The sequence below is a fragment of the Phycodurus eques genome, chromosome 6, assembly GCF_024500275.1.
Source record: "Phycodurus eques isolate BA_2022a chromosome 6, UOR_Pequ_1.1, whole genome shotgun sequence".
NCBI lineage: Eukaryota > Metazoa > Chordata > Actinopteri > Syngnathiformes > Syngnathidae > Phycodurus > Phycodurus eques.
The window spans coordinates 14,196,596-14,207,746 of NC_084530.1; the positions used below are offsets into that span (position 1 = coordinate 14,196,596).

The 11,151-nt window shown below is 40.1% G+C and overlaps 1 protein-coding gene across 1 annotated transcript in view; it reads right to left on the reverse strand.

The window, feature by feature from the left end:
* Positions 1 to 10,916, reverse strand: part of dnah6 (dynein, axonemal, heavy chain 6) — a 62,170-nt gene extending 51,254 nt beyond the window's left edge. The window contains exons 1-16 of the mRNA XM_061679043.1: positions 10,867 to 10,916; positions 9,372 to 9,436; positions 9,020 to 9,199; positions 8,320 to 8,676; positions 6,506 to 6,640; positions 5,609 to 5,687; positions 5,450 to 5,522; positions 5,174 to 5,360; positions 2,949 to 3,050; positions 2,754 to 2,861; positions 2,535 to 2,615; positions 2,339 to 2,459; positions 2,026 to 2,177; positions 1,751 to 1,903; positions 1,401 to 1,649; positions 700 to 828 (exon numbers count right to left, since the gene is read on the reverse strand). Of these exons, the coding sequence (XP_061535027.1) occupies positions 700 to 828; positions 1,401 to 1,649; positions 1,751 to 1,903; positions 2,026 to 2,177; positions 2,339 to 2,459; positions 2,535 to 2,615; positions 2,754 to 2,861; positions 2,949 to 3,050; positions 5,174 to 5,360; positions 5,450 to 5,522; positions 5,609 to 5,687; positions 6,506 to 6,640; positions 8,320 to 8,676; positions 9,020 to 9,199; positions 9,372 to 9,436; positions 10,867 to 10,876 (2,181 nt within the window). The 5' untranslated portion in view covers positions 10,877 to 10,916. The remainder of the gene's footprint in view (positions 1 to 699; positions 829 to 1,400; positions 1,650 to 1,750; positions 1,904 to 2,025; positions 2,178 to 2,338; positions 2,460 to 2,534; positions 2,616 to 2,753; positions 2,862 to 2,948; positions 3,051 to 5,173; positions 5,361 to 5,449; positions 5,523 to 5,608; positions 5,688 to 6,505; positions 6,641 to 8,319; positions 8,677 to 9,019; positions 9,200 to 9,371; positions 9,437 to 10,866) is intronic.
* Between the last annotated feature and the right edge of the window lie 235 nt (positions 10,917 to 11,151).

The following is an 11,151-nucleotide window of genomic DNA, read 5'->3' on the forward strand; positions in this document are numbered from 1 at the left end:
CTTTGCACAATGGTCATTGCACCAGACTATTGCAATATTAGTAATTCGAATTGCTCTAAGTGCTAGAGGACTCTGAATCTTTTTGCACAATTGTCAAAAAAATAAAAATAAAAATAAAAAATAAAAATGTACCGGCATTACCAGATAACTAGCAACCCTTTACTGCTCAGTGACTGTTTTTTTTGTCAATGTCTTTATGTCTCCAAAGTGTTCTCTGTCAATTGACTGTCTGTTGTTGTACTCGAGCGGCTCCAACTACCGGAGACAAATTCCTTGTGTGTTTTTGGACATACTTGGCAAATAAAGATGATTCTGATTCTGAATTGCCTTACCTGGTTAAACAAAGGAAATTATTATTGTAATAATAATAATACCGGTAATAATAATAATAATAAGTGTGTAGTCACCAAAACCTGCCTATAACCTTAAATTGACTTAAGAAAGAGGACAAGATGCAACCACAAAAGGAGCATCCGGAAAGAAAAGTGAAGCAAGCGAGGGTGTCAATTGAAGGGGAGACATGAAGAGAAGCTTCAAAATAAAAGTAGCCGCAGATGAAAGAAATTATGAAACCCGAGAGGAAAAGCTTCAGTAAAAGTTTAAAAGCCAAATATTTGTAAAGTAATAAACACATATTCATTAGATTAGGGAAATTATTATGGCTTGATTTTCAGATGTTTTCCTTAATGTGTGCATTACCTTGAATTGTTTCTGGTAGGAAGTATATGCGGAGGCCTGGGCTTGCAGCTCATCTATGGAAATCTGAAGCTCGCCAAGCAGAAGACGCACTTGGGAAAAATCAGCAGTGACTTCCAGGATTTGTGGATCCTACACGTAGATAAGTGCATTGGCATTGGTAGGCAGGTAACAGAACACAGGATAAAAATGCATCAGGGAACCCCATCCAAACTTGGCAACCAAATCAAAGATACATTCAATGTGATCACTTTTGAAATTTAAAGGTGCCATATTTTGCCAAACCAACTTTTCCTAGTACTTGGGAAGTAATCTTGGCTCTATGGTGCCTCAGGAAACATGTGAAATATGAATTAAGATCGCCTGCGCATTCCCGATTTCCAGACATTTTTCTGCCGAAAAGCCTGAAATCAGGTCATTCGAATTTCTTAAGCTTATCTACGATCTACTAACCACAAGATCTCCGCCTACCTCGCCGCTCCCGAGCCAGCACTGTCAACATAACAGACACGTGTGCTCTCACAAATGAGTCTTCTACATGGAGGCAACCAATCAGAAGAAAGGCAATGACAAAACAAAACTATGGTGTTTTTTTAAGTGAAATTGACAATTTGATTCTACGTCCATGTTAAAGAGTCACTCTATGGAAGTCTAAATAGCCAAAATATGGGACCTTTAAGACAAAATGTAAGTTCTCAACATACCTGTGACTTTTCTTTGATTTTCTTGACTTTTTGGTTCAGATCTTTTATGTCTATCTGCAGAGACTTGGAAAACTTGTCCATCATTTTGTACCTGTCAAACATTGCATCATTGATCATAGTGTGTAATGAGTTCATGTAAGGCTCCATGGAAGCAAAGGCCACATCGTCAGCTGTGACAGGAAGTGAGGATAGGTTGATCAGATTGTACATCTGACACACTGTCTCCTGTTCTTGCTCCAGCACTTTCATCTGTGAACCGAAAAAGAAAGAAAGAAAGAATGAGAAAGAAGGAGAAAAGAAATGTTTTCTTATGATTTGTTTATCAACATATACACATTAACAAATTTTACCCTCTCTGGTATCTCATCAAGGAAAGTAAGGTAGCTGGCTAACTCGGTTGTTGTAGTGGGACTGAGTTCTAGTTTAAATTGAGCTTCACCAGCTTCTGCCATGACAGCTTTTAACTTCCGCTTGGCCTGCTGTGTCAGTATTTCATTAATGACCTATAAAAGAGAAGCGAAAATTACCATCGCATTATTGCCCCATTCACTAATAATTAGGCTGTATTGTAAATGGACACTGTATTTGTGTTTGCGTGGACAGTAAGATCGTGCACTGTTCTGACCTTTAGACAGCGGAGAGGAGAAGAGATGAGCATCTCTTTCATCTCTGTTTTGTCCACAAGGAGGAGGCCAAGATGTCTCTGTGGCTGGAGAGCCACAGCTTCTTCATGCTCATTGTGGTACAAGTCCAGTGATGTTCTAAAAAACTCCAAACCTGTTCAACAAAGTAGTTAACATTAGAGTGAACCTATGCAAGCACAGGGAGATAATGATCTCAAAGAAATGTCTGAGCCCAAGATTAAAACTTCTCGTGTGTCAGGCGCCAGTATTGACCACTTCAGATAAAAAATTATAATCATGTACTCTAGCCTTTACCGTGATCTTGTTGTCGTAGAGCATTCAAATCTAGACTTTCATTCTCCTTGTAAAACAGCTGAAAACGCTCAAACATGCATGAGCACACTTGTGCAGCTTCAAATGTGAACTGCAGTGATTCCTGAAGAGAAGAAAAAACACACAGTGTCAACTGGAGTGTTACTTCCAACTCGAACTAATGTGAAGTGTCAATGACCTTAATTTTTTGACAGATACTTTTAATGTATCCATCATTTTCAATGACCGATTCCAAACTGGGAGCATCTCTATATTGACTCTGAAAGTTAACAGACACACATTAAATTACAAAGTGGTATCTAAAAATAAATTTCGAAAAGACCAAAAAATAATTCCCAAAATGCAGACAGCATAACAACAACTGTGACATAAACACAGTCGAGTGTTATTTTTCTACCTGAAAAGACTCGTGACTTAACAGTAAAATAAAATCTGGATCTGCTGTTAGTGTTTCAACTGACAACACAGTTTTCTGGAACTTCCCAATGATCTCTGCAACAGTCTCCTATAGGAAAGAAAAAATATTTATTCTACTTGGAAGTTTAGTTTCAGTTTGTATAAAATGGTTCCTGAATCAATCTTTCTTTTTAACCTGAAAATTCTCCTCAGAGGGTTTGTAGGACAGCGCATTTGTGTCTAGTACAAGTTCACTGATCAACATTGGTTTGCTCTGGGAAGATTCGGACTCCCCAGCCTATTAAGACACACATAATAAAGCTTTTTACTTGGGTACATATACAGTGGGTACGGAAAGTTTTCAGACCCCCCTAAGTTTGTCACACTTTGTTATATTGCAGCCATTTGTTAAAATCATTTAAGTTCATTTTTTTTGCTCATTAATATACACACAGAGCACCCAATAGTGACAGAAAAAAAACGGAATTGTTGAAATCTTTGCCGATTTATTAAAAAAGAAAAACTGAAATATCACACAGCCATAAGTATTCAGACCCTTTGCTGTGACACTCATATATTTAACTCGGGTGCTGTCCATTCCTTCTGATCATCCATCCCTCTGTCTGACCAACCTGAATAGATCCTTTTCTCCTACTTTAGTGTCCAACCTGGCATACATGTCATCACATGCCTCTTGTTTGACCTTTGTCCCTCTACCTTTGCCCTACGTCACATCTCAATCCTCTCCTCAGTCCTCTCAGTGTCCCACTTCTTTGCTAACCTCTTTCCTTGTATGATTTCCTGTACTTTGAGGTTCCACCACCAAGTCTCCTTCTCTCATTTCCTCCCAGATGATACACCAAGTACTCTCCTGCCTGTTTTTCTGATCACTTTGGCTGTAGTGGTCCAGTCTTCTGGAAGCTCCTCCTGTCCACCGAGAGCCTGTCTCACTTCTTCTCGAAAAGTCGCACAACACTCTTCCTTTCTCAGCTTCCACCACATGGTTCTCTGCTCTGCCTTTGTCTTCTTAATCTTCCTCCCCACCACCAGATTCACTTTACACACCACCATCCTATGCTGGTTAGCCACACTCTCCCCTACCACTACCTTACAGTCGGTAAACTCCTTCAGATTACATCGTCTGCACAAGATTTAATCCACTTGCGTGCTTCTACCTCCGCTCTTGTAGGTTACCCTATGTTCCAGCCTCTGGAAAAAAGTGTTCACTCCAGCCATTTCCATCCTTTTTGCAAAGTCTACCACACTATGTCCCTCCAATTTCCTTTCCTGGATGCTGTATCTACCCATCACTTCTTCATCACCCCCATTTCCTTCACCAACATGTCTATTGCAATCTGCACCAATCACGACTCTCTCTCTGTCTGGGATGCTCGTCTAGCTCCTTCCAGAATCTCTCTTTCACCTCTGGGTCACATCCTGGGGCATAGCCGCTAATCACATTATACATAACATCCTCAATTTCAACTTTCAGCCTCATCTCTCAATCTGATACTCTTTTCACCTCCAAGACATTCTTAGCCAACTCTTCCTTTAAAATAACCCCAACTCAATTTCTCTTTTCATCTACACCATGGTAAAATAATTTAAACCCTGCCCCTAAACTTCTATCATTACTGCCTTTCCACCTGGTCTCCTGGACACACAATATATCAACCTTTCTCCGAATCATCATGTAAACCAATTCCCGAGATTTTCCTATCATAGTCCCTACATTTGAAGTCCCCACATTCAATTCTAGGCTCTGTGCTTTCCTCTTCTCTTTCTGCCGAAGATCCCGCTTTCCACCACTCCTTCGTCTTCGACCCACAGTAGCTGAATTCCCACCGGCGGCGTGCAGGTTAACGGTGCCGGGGCCGGACGTTGGTAACCCGGGGCACGACCGATCCGGTATGGAATTCTTTAGATGAACGCTCATATTTGTTTGGCAAAGTTTTAAGCCGGATGCCCTTCCTGACGCAAGCCTCAGCATTTATCAGGGCTTGGTACCAGCCTACAGTTTGGACTGGCTTGTGCCCCCCATAGGGCTGCATAAATACTGAGAAAAGGGCCTGCATACTTATGGCTGCGTGGTATTTCAGTTTTTCTTTTTTAATAAATCTGCAAAAATTTAAACAATTCAGTTTTCTTCTGTCAATAAGGGGTGCTGTGTGTACATTAATGCGGAAAAAATGAACTTAAATGATTTTAGCAAATGGCTGCAATACAACAACAAGTGAAAAATTTAATAGGGTCTGAATACTTTCCGTACCCACTGTGTGTGTGTGTGTGTGTGTGTGTGTGTGTGTGTGTGTGTATATATATATATATATATATATATATATATATATATATATATATATATATACACACATATATAATTTTTTAAAAAGTGGAGTCAGTGGTACAGAAGTAATGCCCTACCTTTCGATCCACCTTTTCCTCAGTTGGGTTTGCATCAGTCTCTAGCTGCTGGCCCCAGGTTTGAATGATATCATGGCTGGGGGTTTGACTAAGCTGCTCTTTGAACGCAGCCAGAAGCTTGTCCACTGCACTCACAAACAGCGTGTGCAAGGTGTTGACCACCAAATAGTCAACAAGTCGGATGAAGCTGTGTGGGTGTGAAATGCAGGGGGATCAACTGAGCTAATGTGAAACATTTATTGGAAACACAACTGAAAACTACACAAGAAAACATACCAGTTGAGGCGGTGACAGAAGAAGCCTTTGTTAATCCCCAACAGAACTTGGATTTCACTTAGTTTGTCGCTATCTGTAACAGACAAATAAAAACCTACATAAAAAAAAAGCCTGATACATTTGGGTACAAATACCTCAAGACTATAAAAATGCACACACGATCTGACAGGAAGCTGCTACAGGAATACAGTGTCACTTCCTTCACCAGGTCTTGGAATTTCTGCAAGTCACTCAGTGCCTAATTAAAGCAAACAAAGCAGAAAATTAGCCGGCTGGTTAGCACAGCTGCCTCACAGTTCTCGTGACCTAGGTTCAAATCCCAGCCCCGCCTGTGTGGAATTTGCATGTTCTCCCCGTGCCTGGGTGGGTTTTCTCCAGGTACTCCGGTTTCCTCCCACATCCCAAAAACATCCGTGGTAGGTTGATTGAAGACTCTGAATTACCCGTAGGTGTGAATGTGAGTGCGAATGATTGTTTGTTTCTATGTGCCCTGCGATTGGCTGGCGACCGGTTCAGGGTGTACCCCGCCTCCCGCACGAAGATAGCTGGGATAGGCTCCAGCAGCCCGCGACCCTAGTGAGGATAATCGGTAAAGGAAATGGATGATTAGATGAAGCAGAAAATTATGTGAAAACCAACAAAAATACTAGTAGTCACTTAAATCTATAATTCACAACTTCTTTTATTTAAAAAAAAAAGGCATTTTCACCCAAGCCACTGCTAGAGGAGATGACACAAAGGTGATTAAGTCATTCAGCTCCTCTAACATCTTGCCGTATTTATCAGTATCTTATTTAGTGAATGCCCTGTTCATTTCCCACGCTGGCCCGGTTAGTGGCGCACGGCAAATGAGGCCAGGAAATGAAGCATTTCCTTCAAAACATAATAAAAATGTTGTAGAATTACATATAAGGGGCATAACATGCATAGCCTATGTCATGTTGAAGTGGCGGCTCTGTTCTTTTGTTGTAATACAGAATTTGAGCTTATGAAGGCGCCAAAAGTTACATACTATAAACATTCCACACTAGTGTTTTCAGAAATAAACAATTGTACCTCTTTTACTTGTGTGAACTGAGCTTCGTGAAATTTCTGGAGAGTATACGTGTACTTCTTCTCAATACGACACAAGTTTGTTGTTCTGATTTGGTAACACATTTTCCTGACGTCTGACAGTGCTGGACTTAGATCCTGTGGGGCCACAGGACAAAGTTGAATTACATTATATATGTAAAACCAGTGTGACGTGACCACTTCAGGGCACATTTTTACACATCTCGACATAGTGGCAAGAAAAAGTGTGCACATTCCAACCTTTTTGAATTTCACAGTTTTTGGAATAAATTTGTGATAAAATGTGATCTGATCTTTAAGTCAAAGGAGCTGACAAATATGTCTAAAATAATAAACTTTTTTTATATTACATGTTTTTATTGAAAACAACCCAAAAAACTCAGCACTTGTGGAAAAATTATGTGAGCCCTTAGAATTGATGACTGGTTGACCCGTCTTGGTAGCAGTAACCTCAGACAAGTGCTTCCTCATCTGTGGCTCCCACCTGCACATCTTTGCGGAGGAATTTTAGCCCATTCTTCCAGGCAAAACTGCTTTAGCTCTGTGATAATTTTTGGACATCTCGTGTGTATTGCATTTTTATTGGGTTGAGGTCTGAGGCTCTGACTTGCCCACACCCTTTGGCAGATTTTGTTTTTCTGAAGCCCTTCTGTATCTGATATTTAGGGTTGTTCTCCTGTTGCATCACCCACCTTTCTGATATACTTGGGAATTCATCTTCCCCCTCAATGATTGCAAGCTGGCAAGGCACTGACATAGCAAAGCAGGCCCTAATCATGATCCTGCAGCATACTTTATTCTTGGGATGATATTTTCATGATATGTCGTGCCTTTTTTTACATCCGATCTAGTTCATTTCCGTCCCGCTTATCCTCACTAGGGTCGCGGGTATGCTACAGCCTATCCCAGCTAACTCTGGGTGAGAAGCGGGGTATACCCTGAACTGGTCGCCAGCCAAGTCAGATGTAGTTCTGTGTGGTATTTCCAAATAGTTCAATCTTAGTTTCATCAATCGACAAAACATTTTGCCAACACCGCTGTGGTGAGTCAATGTGATCTTTTTTCAAACGTCAGGCATGTAGCAATGTTCTTTTTAGTGAGCTGTTGCTTCCTTTGTGGTGTCCCTGTCGTAGATACCCTGGTTGTTCAATGTATTACGTATTGTGGACTCATGAACACAGCAGATGAGTTTTCATTAGGCCTTTTTAGTAGAGTAGCAACAGTCTCAAAGTTTCTCCATTTTTAAATTGTTTGCCTGACAAAAATGTTCAAGTCTTTGAAATTTCTATAATACATTCTAACCCTTGCCAGCTATATGTAAATCAACAATTCTTGATTGTAGATCATCTGAGGCATGTTTTTGGTGACGCAAGGCTCATAAGCCTGCTCTTCTTGTGCAGAGCGAAATCTAAAAGCTTGAGGGGGGTTTATCAGCCGAAGTACTGTAGCTGTAGTCCACACTACCAAACTCATTATTTTATCAAGATTCCAAGTACGCTAAAACCTGACTCCAATTAAATGTTTTGATAACATTTATTTAAGGGTTCATATACTTTTCCCGTAAGCAATAAGAGCATTTTTGAGGGGCAAGGGGTGGGGTTGTTCCCAATTAAGACATGGGTGATCAAAACATTTTGTTATTAATTTAGACATATGTGTCAATAGCATTGACTTTGATCACGATCACAATTTATGATAAATTTATTGAGAAAACGATGACGTTCCAAAAGGATCACATACATATTCTTGCCACTGTATTTTTACAGACAACTAGACAGACTAGTTACTCTACTTACCGGATTGATCATGAACAAGTTCTCTTTGAGAGCCTCTTGAGCCATGTGCATCTTCTTGGCACAGACTTTTTTATGCCAGATATAGAAAGGTTTGAATAATTTGAAGCGAGCAAAGAAGGGGATGAGAACCAGCTTGCGGTGGAGTTGATATTCCTCCTCAAACCGTTCAAGGCTTACAAAATCAAAGTTTTCCCGACACGTCGACAATACGCCGTCTTTGCTAACCATCGTGTAGTCATCCTTGCTGTGTTCAAAAATTCGGACTTCAGAGGGGGTTTCCAGGTTTGCGTCTTTCTTAAGGGAAAAAGGTCTTTTTGCTGGACAAGAGGTTGATGCTTCATTTAGGGAGGGTTGATCCTGATAAAAGTAAGAGAATGCAAAAGCAAAAATAAAAACCTTCCAGGGAGCATGGTCTTTATTAAGGATGAAAAAATATTAGAAGGTGTGTCACATTAGTTATTTGGTTGACTCATTGAAAAGTAATCAGTGAAGAAACTTATTTCAATCCGGCTCATGGGTGGAGCTGTAAAAAAACCTTTTTTAGAATTACACGTTTTTTTTTTTTTTGTACTTATGATTTACTAAATGGACCTATACAGTGTCCCCGTTTTGCACTGCATGTAAAGGGGAGGGATGTATGTCGCAGGGGGTTCACTTAATTCTTTATCATCTTCTACTTCTAAACATGAGTGTCACTGACCTTCGTGCTAGATTGCAACGGCGGCAGTTTTACAGGTGATGGCAAGCTACGCCTCTGTGGTGGCTCTTTTACACTGGATAAAGGTGCCTGAGAATGCCAGCCTGGGAAATATCTCTTTTCCTGGGATTTAAAGTGCTCTTCAATTGGCAATTTCCGTTTAATGCGCTTCTTCAGCAGGGCCTATATTATGCGGAAGACATCAGTAAACAATAACGTGTATAACAACGCTAAGAATGAGACAGTTGCAACATGAAAATTACAACCATTAAAAACTATTAAATAGATATATACTGGATTTTTTTTGTTTTTTTAATCTTGTTTCAATAAACTCATAATCTGTGCTTGTTCATACCTGTGTGCCTTTATCATGGAGTGGAGGTAACATGGTGGGGCTTTGCTGCTGTGGGAGACCTAGCTCTGAAATGAAATGTGGACATGGGATATATTATTGATGTATAGTGTCAGAATCAGAAAATAATGAAATCCTCCTTGTGGGTCACACTACTGCTTTACAATCAAGACTTGACCATGTCAGCTGGAATATAAGCAACATGACTCTCAAAGTACAGTAACAAACCACTGGCCACTTCATTAGGTACGCATGCAGACACAGTACATTACATGGAATTAGAGTACTGTAGACAGCTGTATAATGATTAGATATGTTACGATCAGTTATGTTAGTGTTGCATTCATTAAGCAATGTTTATGATTATTGTGGAGAGTATATATAGGATGTATGCCAAACTTAACCCCAATAATAACCATATTGTCCAAATTGAAGCTCACACTTACATTGAGTCTATGTAAGTGTAACTGAATATATTTGTAAAAGCACAATTGTAGTAAACAAAATTGGGTCTCATTACGGTAAATGCACATTTGCATGCACCCAAAGGATTTTGTTAGTGTATGTTGTCAGTTTTTACCCATGCAATCATCATCCCCACTATGTCCAGACGAGGAACATGATGTCGATGCCACCGTAGGTTAAAAATAAAATAAAATAAAATAAAAGTCCTTACACAACGTGGGCTGGATTGCTTTGTTTTCAACTCATAGTTATTCCATCCCATCGCAAATTACTAAACATGATCGAAAACGGACATTATGGACACTGGTGTGTGATTGTGCATACGTCAGAGATGCAATGATCACTGACATCATGGGATGTTACACGCGCAGATAACGCGCCAATAAACTAAATAAAGAAAGTTACGCGGATGCTGGTGGGTGGATGCCGCTGACGTATGTTGCTAAATTTAGATTTCACTGTGTAAGGCAAATGCGCGACTTGGTGGAATTTGCAGTATTCCCCCCAAAATCATTTCGGCAGAACAATTAGCTGAATCCAGAGTGTATCAGTGAATAAACCTTGGGCGTGTATTTATACACGTAGTCAATAGCTTGCTTTTATTGGTTATTGGCTACGAAAGCCATATTTAAATTATTCGGTAAATGTATAAAGCTGAAACCTTTACGAAAATGTGGATTGAAAATGATCAGGAAGGTGTCGCTACGGCAGACACTTGGACAGTTACAGCACTTCCTATAGTACGATTTGTTGTCATGGCAACATGCTTTTTGCCTTGGCAAATGAAACGCTTCTGCGCGACAAAATGTCCATCGTCCAACTGAAAAATACAAATATTTTTTTGCTGGGGTTAAAAAGACTCATGAGGCAAAGCTATTGACAAGTAATGTCAGGTTTTTCTTAACTGTTTAACATCGATTTAGTAATCCCAATATCAAGTAGGGGAAGAACATTTACAATGTTATTGTGAACACTGCTTTATCGGGGCATAAGCATAATTATTTAACCAGAGCATTAAGACAATTACGCCTACCTTTAAGCATACGTTCCAGAATACGTGTATCAAACGCGTATCACGTCAGGGTTGCGTCAGTAGCTCATACTTCCGGTCTCCTAGCAACTTTAGGTTTTCCCGACATGCATTGCCGACAAAGAGCCTCAACAGGTCACAGTAATAGTCGGAGCCCCTTTCCAATCTTCAGCCGCTTGTCACATTTTAAAAAAGATAGGGGCAACTGCAGGTGGCAAAAGTAATCACTCTCGGTACTTAAGTAGAGGTACAGTACTACTTTTGTGTAAAAAAAAAACAAAAAAACAA